We start from the raw sequence: 18,508 nt of genomic DNA on the forward strand, positions 1-18,508 counted from the left end.
GTAACCAATCCTTATATAGTTCATTAAGTCATTTATATTACTGCAAAAAAACCATAGAATTGTCCTCAGAAAACAGGGGACTATTTCTCAATCACTTCTTACGTACCATGAGAAAAACATCCCAAGTGCTAGAAGATTTTTTGACTTAAGTCTTGCAAATTCCTTCAGTAAATTTAAATCTCTTACCAGATCATTGAATTCATGCTGTGAAAACAGCTGAGGGCTGGTCTGTCTCCGAGCATAGACTTTAGTTCCATTTTCAGAAGCTTAACTTTTGGCACTCTGCTGCTACATGCTCCAATATAAGTGGAGGGTGTGGAATCACCAGGTTATCTCCATGTGGGACTGGTATAATGGAAGATGGAATATTAGGATACACAGTGCTCTTCTTACTGTTTACATTATTTACTTATATTATATCCTTTTACATTAACTAAGCAAAAGTAACAGTCATCACAGTGGTTTGTAGGCTCCCACCAAATCATGGGAACTGCATATGACATAGCCTTCTTTTTACCATTTTCCTACAAGCTCAATGCTTCAACATGCAAACTTTATGTGGAGCCCACTGTTTCTCTTGTTAGTTTCATTCCAAAATAAGCCCAATACAAATTTTTTTCCAAATTCTGTAATATCTTGTCATTGCTTGACACCTACATAACTTCCACAAATATAACAAAGTTCAGATTGATCCAACACTTTCAGATTTTTTTTTTTTTTTTTAGGAGCAATAGCAACTAAGGCCATATTGCTTCAGGGATATGCGGTGGTCATTCCCTGACCTTTCCAGATCATCCGTATTTTGTCGCGGGCTCGAACCCCGGTCTAATCAAGAAGCACGTGCAATGCACTGCTGCTCCTGCCCACCTGGATACGGAAGCGCCCACTTTCAGAAGACATTTTCATAACTTTTCCACACAAGTTTGACATAACCTCAAAAATAATGAGTTCACACTGATAAATACTGCTGCATGGTGCTCTCATGGTCAATAATATTCGAAGGCAGTGTTGCCAACATGTGAAGATTTAGTTTACAAATTACTGGCATTTACTCCTAATTTAATACCTACAATAATACAACTCCTCGCGACATCAACTTTTACTTCATGTTCACAAAGTGATTTGTTAAAAATTGTAAATGATAGAAAAAAAATTTATTTAAATCTAAAAAAAAAAAGTGAAGTGCCTTGTGTTCGTTAACTTCAGTTCTGATTTTGTGACTGCACTTGTTAATTCTGTAGTGTGAAGAACTGGTATTACTGATTTAGTACTGGCTAAAAACTGCCATTTGAAAATGTAAACTTTAACCAATTTGAACAATTTCTCATTCAAAATACTACAGCATTCGCTGTCGACAATCAGCAGTGAGGAGTTGGCATCTCTTCTATAGTCTGCTGTAGAAATCCATACTTCCAAGTGTGTGGCACATCGGGTGTTCTTGCATTCCCCAAATTGTATTATGTCAACTGTTGTGCAGTGATCTACCATTGAGCCTGTACAATGCACTGAACCTTTCACTAACAATGAACATCCACTTTGCATAACCGTATACAGTTCTCTTGACAGCAGATGGTTTGACACCATTCTTTGAGTCACAAGCAACCAATAAGTTTCCACAACCTTTTGAAAATCCGTCATATCTTAACTATATCCCTTAACTGCTACTTTCACTTTGACTTGCACAACCAGATGCAAATTACCACTGCTCTAGTGAATGGCTTTTTATACTGTGTGCTATGTGACAGTCCATTATGGATAGGGTGGTCACATTTCAGTGATCAATCTGTATATACAAGGTGTTTCAAAAATGGTCAATAATTTAAAGGTGAAAAGTACAAACTAAAATAAGCAAAAAAGTCCCAGTGAACATCAGGCCGCAAATGAACAGTTTGCAAAATAATGCACATTTTATGTTAAGATCTGCCACTGACTATGGGAGCACTCTGGGAGGGTAGTCTGTATTGCTGAGACCTTGTACACATTGGATATGGTAAGGGTACAGTAACTGGCAATGTAAAATTCACCACACACTGCCATGACTTAGTACACGCTCTTGCAGAGAAACCCTCCTTGTTGAAATTCCTGGATTTTGTTCTATTCTTTCTAACACCCTTTCCTCAACATCAGGTGTTATGCTTCTGGGCCTATCTGCTTGTACTCCATGTGTGAAGCACCCATGTTCTCTAAGACACTGATGTACCCTGATGAACATGCACCTGTTGGGCTGCCTTCGGTGGGGAAATGCTTCTTGGTAAAAATGTGCAGCCTTGAGTGCACTGCCGTTGGCTTTACCATACATGAAGTACATGTCCGCATACCATTCGTTGCTGTAACCTCTTTCCATGTTGACTATCCTTTTACAAGTACTAGTATGCCTGCTACATCTCAGAGCATTGAAAGAGGGGAAAGGGAGAGAATGAGCATAACCTAACCTAAACAAACAACTGTCAGTGGTGGATCCCAACTAGAAATGTGCAATATCTCAAAAATGATTCACTTAAGGACCCATGTTTACTAGGCTTTTTTTGCGTATTGTAGTCTGTACAGTTCACTTTAAATTATTGACCATCGCTTTTGAAACACCCTGAATATGTAACCATTTAACATAAATATTCTATAATACTATTTATCAGTAAATATTGTAAACTACAACTGGTTATCTCTTTCCAGATTAAAGGCATGACTTGATGAGAAAGACACTACTGGCAATAGTCTATCAATCAATAACTGATCAAGATCTGCAACTATTTATTTTTCCAACTACAGAAAAAAATGGATACATATATATAAAAAAAAATTATGGGCAAGAATGTACAAGAGAAATATACAAACTTAAAATTGGCAAGAACTGCAAGGTGCAGTTGATGAATGATAACATATCATGCTCACATCTCATCCAACTCAGAAAACAGAATTTTGACAGCACATTTCCTAGCTCCTTTGGTTTGATTTGTTTTGGATTTTACTGGTGCATTAGCAACTATAGCTATAATGTTGCCAAATCCAGGTCATATATAAACAAATTAAGCTTTCAGTGACCTAATAAATTAGATAACCATGTTATGATATGACATACACTGAGTGATCACTGAATTATGACCACCTACCTAATACTTCATAGGTCCTCCTTTTGCCCTCAGTACAGCAGCTATCCAACGTGGCATTGATTCAACAAGATGTCGGAAGCGTTCAGGAGGTAGGGCCAACCAAAGCTGTGTAATGCAGGCAGCAATGCAGGTATGGAGGTGATTGGTGTATCCAGATGCCTGATATGCCTTTCTATAGTGTCCCACAAGTGCTCTATAGGATTGATATCGGTGGAGTACGGAGGTCAATCGATATGCTGGAAGTCAGAACTGTGTTCTTCAAACCATTCCTGCAAAAGTGCCCGATGGCTCGGCGCATTGTCATCTTGGAAGACACCATCTCCATTCAAGGAAAAAGTGTAACATAGTAGGATGTGCAGAGTCAGCAAGCAGTTGACTATTGATGTTGTTCCACATGCACCGGGGTACAAGTTCCTGCCAGAGAAACATACCCACACCATACAACTGCCTCCACCAGCCTGCACTTTTGATACCTTGCATGATGAATCACGAGCCTCATGCTGATGATGCCAAATCCGTACACAACCATCCATGGTGTGGAGTAAATAACGTGACTCATCCGACCAGCACACCTTCTTCCAGTCTTCTAACATCCAACTTGCATGCTCTTTGCACCAGGCAAGTCTTTTACACTGAGGAACCTTGGTCAGGAGAGAATGCCATTGAGGTCATCTGCTGGTATAGCTCACACGTGCAAACATGCAACGCATGGTCATGCCAGATATTGTTTCGGGTTGGGCCATGTTGTATTGGGTAATCAACTCTTCAACAGTGCTGCACATGTTCGCCTGTATGAGTCGTCGGACCCAGCACTCCTCTAACATCAACCTTTCGCTGACCTTTGCAGTTTTGCTGTCGGCTCGTTGTTTGACCATTCTGACGCCAGTCTAGTACACTTTAACTACGGCAGCTCTCGAACACCCCACCAGTTCAGCCGTTTGGGAAATTGAGGCACCAGGCAAGTCTTTTACACTGAGGAACCTTGGTTAGGAGAGGATGCCGCTGGGATCGTCTGCTGGTATAGCTCATACGTGCGAACGTGCAACGCATGGTCATGCCAGATATTGTTTCGGGTTGGCCCATGTTGCATTGGGTAGTCAACTCTTCAACAGTGCTGCACATGTTCACCTGTATGAGTCGTCGGACCCAGCACTCACCTCTAACATCAACCTTTCGCTGACCTTTGCAGTTTTGCCATCAGGTCATTGTTTGACCATTCTGATGCCAGTCCTGGTACACTAACTACGGCAGCTCTCGAACACCCCACCAGTTCAACCGTTTGGGAAATCGAGACACCAGCTCGTTGAGCACACACAATCTGTCCTTTATTAAAGTCCGATTAATCATTCCTTTTACCCATCACACTCGGAACTTTACTTGACTATCTCTGCACTTTCGTACCTCACGTGGTCAACGGGTTGCATTCAATTTTCATAGGGGTGGTCATAATTCAGTGATCACTCAGTATAGGTATAATAAATATAAAAGATATATCAATAAATGGTAAATTTTAAATACGTATAAAAAGGTTTTCCTAGCTGCAGGTAAATAGCAAAAATGTCTCAATTTTGGGAGAGGGTACAGTATTACGCTTATTATATCCTGAAACTTAGATTCAAGTGTGAGTGTGTGTGTGTGTGTAAATAAAAGGATATGGTCTACCACTGAGCTTTATCGATTGACTATTTTTGCTATATGAAAAAAAATTGCTTAACAATAAATGGTTTCCATCTATTAAAATCTTAAGCAGGTACTCACCTCCTCAACTGCATCTTGATCATTCTGATCATGTGATGTATCATCTTCCCCTTCTAGTCCATTCTGGAAATGGAATTTCTTATATATATAATGCCATAATTGTACAGCATTGTTCACCAGTTCAAAATTTTATTACTATTACTATTAATTATCCAACTAAACAGCAATAAATCTGCACCAATCAAATTATGGTAAGCAAGCATTAATAGCCTATGTATAACTGGCTAAATTTGATTTTAATTACTATAATCATTAGTGAAAGTTTATAGCTAAAAATGAACTTATACTGAGAAATGGCTATATTCAAGGAAGATGAAGTTTAATATAACCCAATGCACATCAAATAATTTACATTAAATATTTCAACTGTTCTTGTTTTGGGAGATTTTTTGTGCAATTAAATAAAAATTCAAAAAGACAAAGTAGCCACTGGAAATGTCACTTCACAACTATTCAGTAGTTATTTGAGAAAGAATTAACAATGCTATGCTAAAATAACTTGATAGATGAAGTTGTTTTTATTAAAATCATGCAACAAAGTTGGAAATACCACAATACTTAAATTATTTTAACGTTTTGAGAATACAGTAGACCAGGCCCGGGCAAACTACGGCCCGCAAGCTTTAATTGTATTTTCGAAAAAAGTTTACTTATTTTATGGCTTTTGCGACACCTTTTTGAAAAATAAATTTGTATATGTAATACATTATAGAATTTGTCAACTTGTAAATTGTTTTATCATCTCTGTATTGTTCAAATTGAGATAGAATTTTAAATTGCGCACGAACCGGAGCGAGCCAACAGGCGCTTTTATAAACTAACCACACGAAACTACGGTGATGACAACAACGGCTTTGCTGCAGTGGCGGAGTAATAGGATAGGACTGCTGACCTACCGCAGTTCCAATCTGTTTTCTCTGACGGTCATCCTGCAGTTAGTTTTTTTGCATTATCTTCGGTTACCATTTTGGCGGCAGTAGCGATAAAAATTATTAAAAAACGAAAAATTCAACAAGAGCATCGTGTCTTCAATGAAGAGTGGAACACAAAATATTTTTTTTACATAAATAACGAGACTATTTGTCTCATCTGCCGGGAGAGTGTCTCAGTGCTGAAACAGTACAATATTAAAAGACATTTCACTACTAAACATTCCGAATATGGTGCCAATTTAACTCCGGAAGCGGGAAAGAAAACTGCTGATGGATTGATTCAAATTTATCTAGACAACAAAATGTGTTTACGTGGCTAACTAAGGAACAAGAAGCTACTGTAGAGGCAAGTTTTTTTATTTCTCATATAATTGCAAAAAGCAACGAGCCTTTTTCTGATGGAGACTATTAAAGAATGTATGACTGAAGCTTGTGGAATTATATGTCCTGACATTAAACACAAATTTGAGTGAGAATATAAGTTTATCTCGGTGAACCATAGTAAGAAGAATTGAATGTATTGATACAATTTTGAATGAGCAATTATTATCAGTATTATAATCCATAACATGGTACTCGATAGCTCTCGACGAAAGTAACGACTAAAAGAATACTGCGCAGTTATTAATTTTCATATGTAGATGTACCTCTAATTTTAAAATTATTGAAGAGTATCTTTCAATGGAATCTCTTAAAGACCAAACAACGGGAGCTGATATATTTGAAAAATGCTTAACAAGATATAATTTACAATGGAACAAAATGGTAAGCATAACAACTGATAGAGAACCAAGTTTGACAGGTAAAAATGTTGGAGCATTAAAGAAAATTCAGGATAAAATATGTGAAAATTATCCTGATTATAATTTAATTACAATTCATTGTATTATACATCAAAAAGTATTATGTAAAAATGTGTTAAAAGTTGAACAGGTCACATCTTGTATTAGTAAATAACTAGTAAAATTTAGTAATTCTAGTAAATCTAGTAAAATTTAACTAGTAATTAAAAGTTTATTTACTAGTAAAATTAACTAGTAAATAAACTAGTAAATTTAATACGATCGAGGGGCCTGAAACACAGACAATTCGTTAATTTTCTTCAAGATATTGAATCCAAGTACACAGATATTCCTTATCATAGTCAAATTCAATAACTTAGCTTAGGAAAAGTTCTTCGGCGAGTATGGGATCTTAAAGATGACATCGTTCTATTTTTAAAACTGAAAAATATTATGGACTTTCCCGAATTAACTGATAATAACTGGATTTGTGAATTTGCGTTTACCCTGAACATCGTGACACCCTTATACAAAGGGTACTAGGAAAGTTTTGCAATATGACGCAACAATGAATCACAGGAAGCTGCTTGTTGCTGCATGTTGAGACATGTTCATACGTGCATAGTAGCCGCCGCACCAAGTCGATGGGCTCAGTTATTCATTAGTAGTGAGAGTGTAAAGTGCTTGCGATGGCATCGTGGTCACGAAATGAGATAAGGACAGTTTTGCGGTATAATTTCGTGCTTGGTTTAACCATAGACCAGTGCTTAGAAGAAATGACTCTTGCACTAGATGATGATTGTCCACATCGTACAACGATATTCAGGTGGTATAGAGAATTCCAAAGGGGAAATTTCACTCTGGAGGATTCTGAGAGGCCTGGAAGGCCACGAACGTCAGTTACGGAGGAAAACGTTACTGCTGTGAGGAAAATGCTTGACGAAAACAGGCGAGTGACCTACCAACAGATAGAGGATACTTTGGGCCTAAATGCACCAGCAATTTGTTCGATTCTGCAAGATCATTTGCACGTGAAGAAACTTTGTTCTCTCTGGGTGCCGCATCAACTGACTGAAGAGCAGATGACACGACGTGTGACTTGGTGCCGGGAGATGTTTAAAAAGTTTGATAAGGGACAATCTCGGTATGTGAACAACATCGTGACAGGTGACGAGACTTGGCTGTACTATTACGATCTGCCGACCAAGGCTCAAAGCAAAGTTTGGGTCTTTGATGATGACGACACACCCGTAATTGTCAGAAAATCCCGATCTGTAAAGAAGAAAATGATAGCTGTATTTTTCAAATCGAGTGGAATTGTGGAACGTGTCGTTTTGGACACGCAGAAGACAGTCACAGCTAAGTGGTATACTGAACAATGCCTGCCTAAAGTCATTGGATCTATGAAGAACCTGCGGCCAAAGTCAAGAATGGACACCTGGTACCTCCATCACGATAATGCTCCAGCTCACCGCGCCAAAGCCTGCACCGAATATTTGACCACGACAGGACTGAAACTTCTCGAGCACCCTCCCTACAGTCCAGACCTTGCTCCCTGCGACTTTGCACTGTTCCCGCATGTGAAAATGAAGCTAAAAGGGAGGAGGTTTTCCAGTGATGAGGACCTTCTACGGGCTTGGGACAACGAGTGTGCTTTACTCCCTAGTGAAACTTGGCAGAACTGGTTTAAAGATTGGTTTCGGAGGATGGAGAGGTGTACTGAATGTAGAGGAAATTACTTTGAAAAAATTAAATAAACAAAGCTGTATTGCAAAACTTTCCTAGTACCCTTTGTATACTTTCGACACTGTGTTACAAGGGAAAAATTTATATGACCATGATATGCTAAAAAGTTTGAATGGTTTTCAATTAAAACTCCAGTTGTTCCTTCGACATTCATTGATTAACAAGGTAGACCACTTTCCAACCATGAAGTTGCTGAAGATTCCAGAAAGTAAATTTGAAAAATATTGTGAAATTATCGACGCTTTGAATGATGACTTTTCACGAAGATTTGGTGACTGCCGAAAAATTGAGACAAGTTTGGCAATGGTGCGTGACCCATTTTCAATAGAAATTGATAGTGCACCGAGTGAACCACAACTTCAGATTATAGATCTGCAGTGTGATACCAATTTAAGGGAATTGCACCGTCGTGAGGAAATCTGTATATTTTACAATACTCTTAATTCGGACAAATTCGACGAAGATTTTGCCCGAAAAATGTTGGTTATTTTTGGATCAATCTACATATGTGAACAAACATTTTCCATCATGAATCTAAATAAATATTCTTTACGATCAAGCATCACCGATGAACATTTACAAGCAGTTTTAAGAAATATGTATTAACACCCGTAATTAAACAGGTGTTAATCTGTATTAACACCTGTAATTAAAACTGCAAAATTAACACCCGAAATTAAAAAAAATGTTAAAAGCTGTAAAACAGTTCCATTCATATCATTAAATTCTTGGTTGTCAGAGAATAATTTTTTTTTTATGTTATATTTCTTCTTCATGGTAACATAATATATATCTAAAAATAGTATTTTACGTGCGGTCCGCCTTCTTTTTGAATTCCTAATATGGCCCTTCAGTCAAAAAGTTTGCCCCTGCAGTAGACTCAATTTTCCAAGATAGATGGTAAAAAAAATTCCTGGGTAATCAATTTCCCTGTTAATCCAAAAATAGTGTCTCTGACATACGTAACAGATATGTTCCAGGACTTCTCATGTAAGTCGAGAATTACTAATTAAGTATTGCTACTATATCCCTGATATGCTAAAATTACAAAACCTATGCAATATCCTCAGAAGAATGAAGAAAACTAGTTATATTTTTAATTAGTTCAATTAAAAACTATCTGGGGACAGGGTTGAAGTAGCCAGAGTGGCATATAGGGGGGGGGAAGAAAAAAAAACTCTTGTTATTGTACTGTAAAAACTATGTATTTTGTAGCCCTGGTTATTATAGTTGATTCATTGGTGCCGATCGCTTCACTGCTTCTCATATTCTGTCTTTCTCCTTGTGTTCACCGTTGCCACTGAAAAATCTGAATTCTACACAATTCTTGATGTTTGGGAATTTTCGTACATTATTATTTTAATTTTCTGATACAACTATCGCTTTCCTAGTACCGCTGTCACTTATTCTCTTAGTCGGCACCATGATAACAGTCAAAATAAAATTTTCTGAAAAGAACTTCACAAGGAATGAAAACTCACTATCGTCACCCCGCGCAAGCTCACATCTGGAGGTCACTACCATAGAACAATTTGCACTTTCCAGGTTATTGGGCTTTTCTGTTAGTGGCAATCTATTATAAACAGGTAGTAAACTTGACCCTATTTCATTTGCGATAATACCGATATCTGTAATTCTGTGGGTTTTTACGTTATTATGGTGAAATATGTGTCCCCCTTCACTGAAATCTTCAGTCATATAAAAAAATATATAAATAACGTAATGTAAGTCCGAAGCTACATAAGTCGGGGACATACTGTATCAAAAAATTTTCAGCACCCTATGTAAAAGTATGGTGATGCCGACCGGAGTAGCCGGGTGGGTAAAGTGCCTGCCTGGCAACCCAAAGGTCGCTGGTTCGAGTCCCACCTGGGGCTTGGATACCATGATGGTGCCGCACTATCCGGTTGGATCTCACTGCCATGATACACGAAGGAAGCAGGAAAAAACTGCTTCCTTCGTGTATTGCTCACATCATACGATAAAAAAAAAGTATGCAATACATAAAAAACAAAAAACTTACCACGCACTACCTGTGTGTCCAATACGATGCTTCCCTTTATTTTTTACGAGGTCAATTTTAAATCTAATAGCTTCCCTTTATTTTTTACAATGTTGTGTATGGTTTGGTCACCAACATTATAAGGGTTCTTTAAAGATTTAACGGATGCACCGTTTTCAAACTTGAATAATTTCAAGATTTTTTTTTAATTAAAAGCACAACTCTTGCATTTGCCCATCATTTTTGTGATTTCTAAATGGGGGGGGGGGATAGTTATAAAAAAAAATTCTGACATACATAACGAAACAAGATACGGTCAGACATGAAATTCTCTGAGCATTGTAAACAGGTTGCAAGGAAGGCCCATGGTGTCCTATCGATGATCTGTCGAACTTTTGCAAGTAGAGATAGGGACGTGATAATCCCATTATATAAGGCTTATGTTAGACCACACTTGGAATACTGTGTTCAAGTATGGAGACCACACCTAAAGAAAGACATCGAGCTTCTTGAAAGGGTGCAAAGACGGGTAACTCGCCTGGTGAGATCGGCAAAAGGGCGTCCTTATGAAGAAAGACTTCGAATATGTGGGTTGCAGAGTTTGGAAACTAGACACCTTAGAGGAGATTTGATTGAGGTGTTTAAGGCTCTGAGAGGCATCAGTAAAATGAATGAGGACAAAATTTTCAAGATTATAAATGATGCTAGAACTAGGGGACATAAATTCAAGTTACGGGGGGAAATGTTTAGATTGGACTGCAGGAAGTTTTATTTTAGCCAGCGAGTTATAAATTATTGGAATAAGTTGCCTTCATGGGTGGTAGAGGCCGACAGTTTGGGGAAATTCAAAGGTCATCTGGATAGTACTTTCGGGTAAGGGAAGCGCATAGGATGATAGGATTAATTTCCTTTTTATTTCATTTTATTATTTTTATTTATTTATTAATTATTATTATTTATTTATTTATTTATTTAATTTTTGTTTATATCATTGTTTTGTTCGGATTTTTTTTTTTTTTTTTTTTTGGCTGGTGCAGCATAAGCCATAGGCTTTCTTGCACCATACGGCCGTTACTAATACTAATACTAAAATTTGTCCTTTTGCAGTTCGGCAGAACACAACAATCAACCAATGCACTAAAACAAACTAACATTTGGTCTCTTTCCCCCCCCCCTTTTTTGAGCTGCAGGTGTGAATACAACGGGGGTTGCAAGATAATACGTACACTAATCTTCCAATGACCACTTATAACGCCGCTTCATGTCATTTATTTACTTACGAGTTGCAAAACATCTGTTTTTTTTCAAAGCACCCTTAGTTCCTAAAATATTTCACCTTTTATGTACACATATTTTGGTCTATTTGCTCAATTAGTTTGATTACCAATTGAAAAGTTCTGGAGTCTACTAAATCTTGCTGTTTTTGGCAGTTTCTAGACAATTCTGTCTCCACCTGCTCCCTGCATGTCAGATAGATATATAAGAACCCTGCCAGACAGGGTCAGTCAGAATTGGTGTGTAAATTATTATTATTACATATTAGTAAACACTTCTCTTATTTTGTTGTCTATGGCAGTTGAAATGCTTTTAAGATTTCACATCAGCGTGTTAATTTACAAGATAACTTTTGTTAGGTGTATGGTGATTACACAATGAAATCTCAGTCTCTAATGCTCATTATAAGAAATTACATGCACCTCATTTTGACAGCAAATTAGGTGATCAAGACAAGAAGTAGGCTCTAATATATACTGCATTAATTGCACAGCATATGAGTAAATGGAAGCTTGGACATCTTCAAGAAATTTTGTGGAAGATTTTTTGGGCAAAAAGAGCAGAGAACTATTAAATCCTGATTAAAAATTTATTACAGAACTACCAAAATTTCAGCTGCAATACATCTCTAAAAATACACCTCTGTTCTGATTTAGAATTTTTTCCTGATAACCTTCGACATGTTACTGACCATTATGAATGTGTTCACCAAGATATTGCTACCAGGGAGAAATGTTACCAAGGGAGTGGAAGCTCAGCATGATACACTACTGCTGGACATTTAATTACAGAGGCTCCTAATCATTACAAAAGAAAAACCAAATTAAAAAACTTTTCTTTTTTTTTTTAACCATTCGTCGTAAAAATTTGATTAAAATTTTCAATAAGTGTAACCTACATTCTTCTCTAAATCTGTGGGTACTAGGCAATACCAGCAAATTTGCATTTAGCTCAAAATCCACAAGATATACCAGCATTTTCCAAACTGTTCAGCGGAACACTAGTGTTCCGTGAGATGTGAACAAGTGTTCCATGAAAAATCGTAATTAATAATTAAAAAAATAAAATAAATAAATTGTGTTCTGTAGCGTACACCACTTTTGTATCATAATTTTTAATGTTTTTCCCCCCTCCCTCAGTTATTAATATACTGGCATACACTAATAATCAAATAAAGGTGGAACACTATTTTGGCAGGCTTTGCATAGAGACGTATGAGTAGAGGTAATGATATCTACGAAAAAAGTAGCAATGTAGTGATCTAATATGCCATGATATGTACGTGATTTAGCCTGGAGTACATGGGTTGAAGGAGAGGGGGAAGCAAACCGATATTATAACTAAACTCACATCCTTGAATAAATTTTTTTTGATAATTATCAGTATTTCGAAATATTATTATTAAAATAAATGACCATGGATTTGTGGTTGAAAAAAGGAACTTTAACGTGAGAAGCAAGTACTTCTAGTATTGCAACATTGGTCAATGAAAATGAACAATATTGTCACACTTCAAAGTGAGGATGAAGAATCACAGCCTTTTGTTCCTCAAAAATAAAGTACGGTTTCCAGTTATTTTAATTTCAGCTTTATGTGTTGGAAATAAAGTTGTGCCTGATGCACAGTGCATTGTATGTAATAAAATATTAGCAAACAGTTCTTTGGCTCCAGCTAAATTTGTGTTTCGTAAGTGTTCCATAACTATATTGCGAAAAATTGTTTCACGACTAAAAAAGTTTGGAAAACGCTGAGGTATACCATATTTGGGGGGTTAAAAAACTAAGTTTGTTTTCCAGTTTTATTTACCTATTTATAAAAAAAAAAAAAAAGTAATGTGCATATTTGTGCACACATACATTAAATGAATTTTTGAATGCTTCATGGTTTTATAAACTTAAAAATGGAACATTAATAGCTTCATTTTTATATATATTTGTAGGGGTTTTTTTTGTTTTTTTTAAACAGAAAAGGTTTTATGTTAAAAATAACAATGATAAAAAGATGTTTAAATTTAAATTTTTCCTTGATAACCAGGATAATCACTCTAGACCAACTGCTATCTATATATACAGGGTGTCTCAAAAATACATGGCATAACTTCAAGAATGAGTTCCCCATATGTAGACAATAAAAATATTTTATATCAACATAGTTCCGGAAATGCTTGGTTCCCGAGTTATTAACTGGAATGTCTTATCTCCCCACAGATGATTTCCTTCATCATAAGGTACTGACAGAATCTGGTGGTTTTCCATTCCGACCATAAAATCAAAATCAGGAGCAAGCAGATATGCACTTTATGTATGGTTTGGCGGACGGCAATACTCTGGTGGCTCTTCATTTGTACCACGAAAAGTTCACAGAACAAAGATGTCCAGACAGGAAAACGTTTGAAGGTATCCATTGCCACCTTTGTGAACATGGGACCTTTACACCTCGTGCTGCTGACAGAGGACGACCAAGATCTACGACTCCTGAAGTAGAGGAGGAGATTTTGGATGTTGTGCATGCCACTCCTGGAATCAGCATACGCAGAATAGCAATGCAACTGGCTGTTCAACATTAGACTATTCAACATTAGAGGAGAGTGCTGCGAGAACACCAACTGTATCCTTACCATCTGCAATGGGTACAGGCCTTGTCACCAGCAGATTACCCTGCGCGAGTAATGTTCTGCCAGTGGTTCTTGCAGCAGTGTGGCACAACTTCTCACTTTCCTGCCTTAGAAATATTCACAGATGACACACAGTTCACACGAGACGGAATCTAAAACTTTCACAATCAGCATGTATGGGCTGAGGGAAATATGGTGAGACAATACGAAACATGCCAGGAATTTGGCATAGTCTTCGCGAGTCCACGAGCCGTAGATGTGAGGCCTGTATTCAGGCAGAAGGTGGACATTTTGAACAATTACTATAACGTGATGCGAACAGTTAAGTATCATAGACAGACCTTCAAAACTCGGAACCCAAGCATTTCCAGAACTATGTTGATATAAAATATTTTTATTGTCTACATATGAGGAACCCATTCCTGAAGTTATGCCGTGTATTTTTGAGACACCCTATTTATAAACCGCTCAGGTATGCTGCCCAAATTTTCCAACTGCTAATTGTTGCCTTCACCCATTCACGTGGTTCACCTTGCATGACCACCAATACCGGGCATTATTTACTAATTTTTGTACTAATATTTTTTGACCGAAGAAAGGCAACCTATGCCTGAAAGCTATCGATGTATATTTATTTTATGTCTTTAGGCACATCCGTAGCCAGGTGGGCAGGAGCAGTAGTGCATAGCACACACTTCTTGATTAGACCGTGGTTTGATCCGTGACCACGAAATACGGAGGATGCGGAAGGTCAAGGAATGACCACAGCATATCCCCAGCCCGGATAAAGGGTTAAAGTTAACCCATTTGCTGAGTCACATAAACAAATGCATCAAATAACCCAGGGCAATCCAACAAGGAAACTGCAAATCGCATTTATAAAAGATCCGGCCTTAGATAAGAGACGATAATGCACCTACATCCAAAATGGAAGTAGCTGCAATATTTGTTGGAGAAGACGGGGAACCACCTGCAAATAGAGACATATGCATATATCCCACAGGTGACTGCTCTAGAATTATATCACCGCTAAACAAGAATGGTGAAGACTGAAGGATCTAGATTAAACTATTTACGCCATAATCAGAAAGATGACATAAGTTATGCTGGGTACAACTAGTATTTAAAAAATTACATTTAATAAACACAGCAATTCATTATAAAAATGTTAAACATCAGTATATCAGAATTTACAAAACTCAAAAAAGTAGGTGGCTGTCATATGTTCCAAATGCCACCACTGCTGGATTAATTCAGATTTGATTCCTGTTACTTGACCCTTTACCTATAATTCATGTGAATGATTCCACCCTAAAGTGAAACATTTAACAAAGCAATTAAAATGGAAAAACAAAACCAAGGAAGGTGGATGCCTATGAAGGCAGACTTGCAGTTAAAAGCATTTAACTGTTGTTTAAAAATAAATCCAAAATATGAAGATTATATTTACCTTTTCATCCTCTGAGTCACCCTTCTCATCATCTTCATCATCCTGTCCCTCTGCATTTTCTTTTGTTGATTTTCCTTAAATATTTAATTTATGTTATAAAAAAAATTTATCATAAAACAATGTAATGAAAAAATTGAATATATAATTATAAAAGGTTCGGAATTATTTTCAGCATAATACAATAACAGTTACAATAGCCAGTATAAAAGATTAAGGAAATTGATGCAGGTGCAGTGAATTATTTAAATTTAGTGATTGCTAATAATTCAAGTTCAAGAACTTGAATTGCAATTGCATCAACTGGCAATGACTATTCACTGAGACATGAGAAAGTGGCCAGGCCAGAACAATTACTGTGAATGGTTTACAACTAACTGAGAGAGAAAGAGTGTGGAGGGGAGAGTAAAAATACTTTTATTAAGAGAAACAAAAAGCAATAGGAGAGTTTTTAAGGTGACCATGGAGACCTATTACAACGGTTGCTGATGGTTCTTATCTTATTACTTGAGTGAATGCAGTGATTTTTTAGAAAAGATAACCAATTGGCAAAAATTAAGACAACTAAAAGGGAAAACATTTTTTTCAAGCTATGAGAAAGAAATAAAAGGCTAGGTTTATATGAAATGTGGCAAGATCAACTTTTAAAAAAAAAAAAAAAAAAAGTTGAAACTGAATATTGCTGCCCACTAATATCAGAGAATTATATCCACCACCATACACTAAAATGGTATATCTAAAACATGTAATTTGAAAGAAATATAAAAAAAATTTTGCATATCAGATGAAACTTGAGAGATGAGTACCATTCTACACAATGGCAGTGATAGCAGTTTAAAAATCTCTTTGAAAAGGCCAAGACCTAAACTTTTTAAATGTAGGTGGTGAAGGGCATATATACAAAACAAGAAATATCATGGAGTTTACTTATGCATGGGTTAATGCAGACATTTATACTACCAAGGTAATTTTAATACATTGTTTTAATTATTTCTCATGTTGTGAATACCTTCACAATGAGTTGCCATCGTACTGCACTTTCTCAAATAAGTAACGCTTCACCTATGGAGAAGACTACTGTTACTTATTCCCGGCGGATGCCACCACCCTGTTTCGAAGCTTATTAGCTTCTCTTCAGTGGGTGGTTAAATAAGCTTCAAAATGGTGCCATCTGCGTGGTGGTATCCACTAAGGATAAGTAACAATAGTCTTCTCCATAGGTGAAGCATTACTTATTCAAGGAAATGCAATACCATGGCTACTTGTGAAGGTATTTGCAATGAGATAATTAAAACTACCCTGGTAGTATAAACGATGTGTGTGTGCATAAGTAAACTCCTTCATACTCTGAGGTTTTAGCCAACAAATGTCTTTTAAAGAAATATCATAATAAACTGAATGGAAACAGATTCAAAATTTGATCCTAGTCACATATGATGCCAAAGACTACAAATAATTTAGTCATATTGATAACACCACACATCACAGCATGCTATAAATTTACAACATAAAAAAAAAAACCATTCCATTAGAATGGCTCACAGCAGTCGTGATTTTCCTTGTTCTCTAGACATACTTAAATATGACATTTGTACAATACTGTGTGCTTCGTTCAGAAGACTTGTGCCCAAAAGACTTCTGGATTCTGAGTTTCAGGTCCTTAGAAAAAGAAATCACATGTGAAACAAATATAGTTCATCCTGCTATAATACATGTCCTGAAAGAACATGTACACAGTATAATCACACTATGGCGTGCCCATTTCCATAAATCAGTGATAGGTTCTATCAAAGCTATAGCTTGTCAATATTTCCCCATTTCAATCTTATTTTTGGCAATACATATTATGCTACAACTGGTAAAACATTAAAACTCAGAGGTAAAACTCAATAAAAATTTATTGAAATTAAACATACATAAGCACTAAAAAAGGGTTTAGGATGAAAGCCTCAGGCTATGGGAAATTTACGAACAGGTTAGTGCAAAGCATAATTTTTGCGAAGTAGGTGCCAGATGGTACCATTTTGAATGCTTGTTGGCCTCTCAGTGGGAAAGTAGGTATCCCATGTGATACAATGAGTGACAACCCAGTTATGAAGTTTAACTTCACAACATGACAGATGTAAGACAGTGTGTGATAGTAGAGTACTAAAGGGTTTAGGGCTGAAAGCCTCAGACCATGGGATATTTACTAGACAAACAAGTTAGGTGAAAAGCATCATTTTAGTTTGTAGAAAATCACCAATGTGGGTGAAATGGCATAGTTTTTGTTACATCGAATTTGTTACTCATTGTATCACTGGGGTACCTACCTGTCGACCAATGAGCAGCCAATAAGCCTTGAAATGGTGCTGTCTGGGTGGTGGTATCCACTGAGAATAAATAACATTAGCTTTCTCTACTGGGGAAGCACTGCTTATTCGAGGTAGTGCAATAACAGGCAACTCGTGAAGGCGATCCCAATGAGGTGTAACAAAAACAATGCCATGTCACCTAATTTGGTGATGCTTTGTCTGCATACATGAGCAACATACAGGGTGATTCTAAATTATTGTGGGGGTTTCAGTGGCCTATAATTTTTAAACCGGAAACAACAAAATAAAACTGCTTATGGAATATGAAAGTGTAACTCAAAAAGTTATTACCTATAGAATCAATACTGTCGAATGCTAAACTTCAACATGCACACCTTTCATGGCAAGTAAGATGTCCAAGTGATATTCAATTTCCCTACAAGTGTTCTCCAGCATTTGCAGTGTAACTGTTTCGATCGCAGCAACAATTCTGAGCTACAGTTCATCGAGGAAGTCACAGGGGACATTGTACAGTGCCCTTCACATATCCC

General features: G+C 36.9%; 1 protein-coding gene across 2 annotated transcripts in view; it reads right to left on the reverse strand.

The window, feature by feature from the left end:
- Window positions 1-18,508, reverse strand: part of LOC150091473 (uncharacterized) — a 189,736-nt gene that overhangs the window by 131,489 nt on the left and 39,739 nt on the right. For both annotated transcript variants that reach the window (XM_090375758.1, XM_090375749.1), the window contains exons 3-4: window positions 15,667-15,740; window positions 4,866-4,928 (exon numbers count right to left, since the gene is read on the reverse strand). In XM_090375758.1, the coding sequence (XP_090231884.1) occupies window positions 4,866-4,928; window positions 15,667-15,740 (137 nt within the window). The remainder of the gene's footprint in view (window positions 1-4,865; window positions 4,929-15,666; window positions 15,741-18,508) is intronic.

Source organism: Mastigoproctus giganteus, chromosome 1 (assembly GCF_048544385.1).
Source record: "Mastigoproctus giganteus isolate SK-2022 chromosome 1, ASM4854438v1, whole genome shotgun sequence".
Taxonomy (NCBI): Eukaryota; Metazoa; Arthropoda; class Arachnida; order Uropygi; family Thelyphonidae; genus Mastigoproctus; species Mastigoproctus giganteus.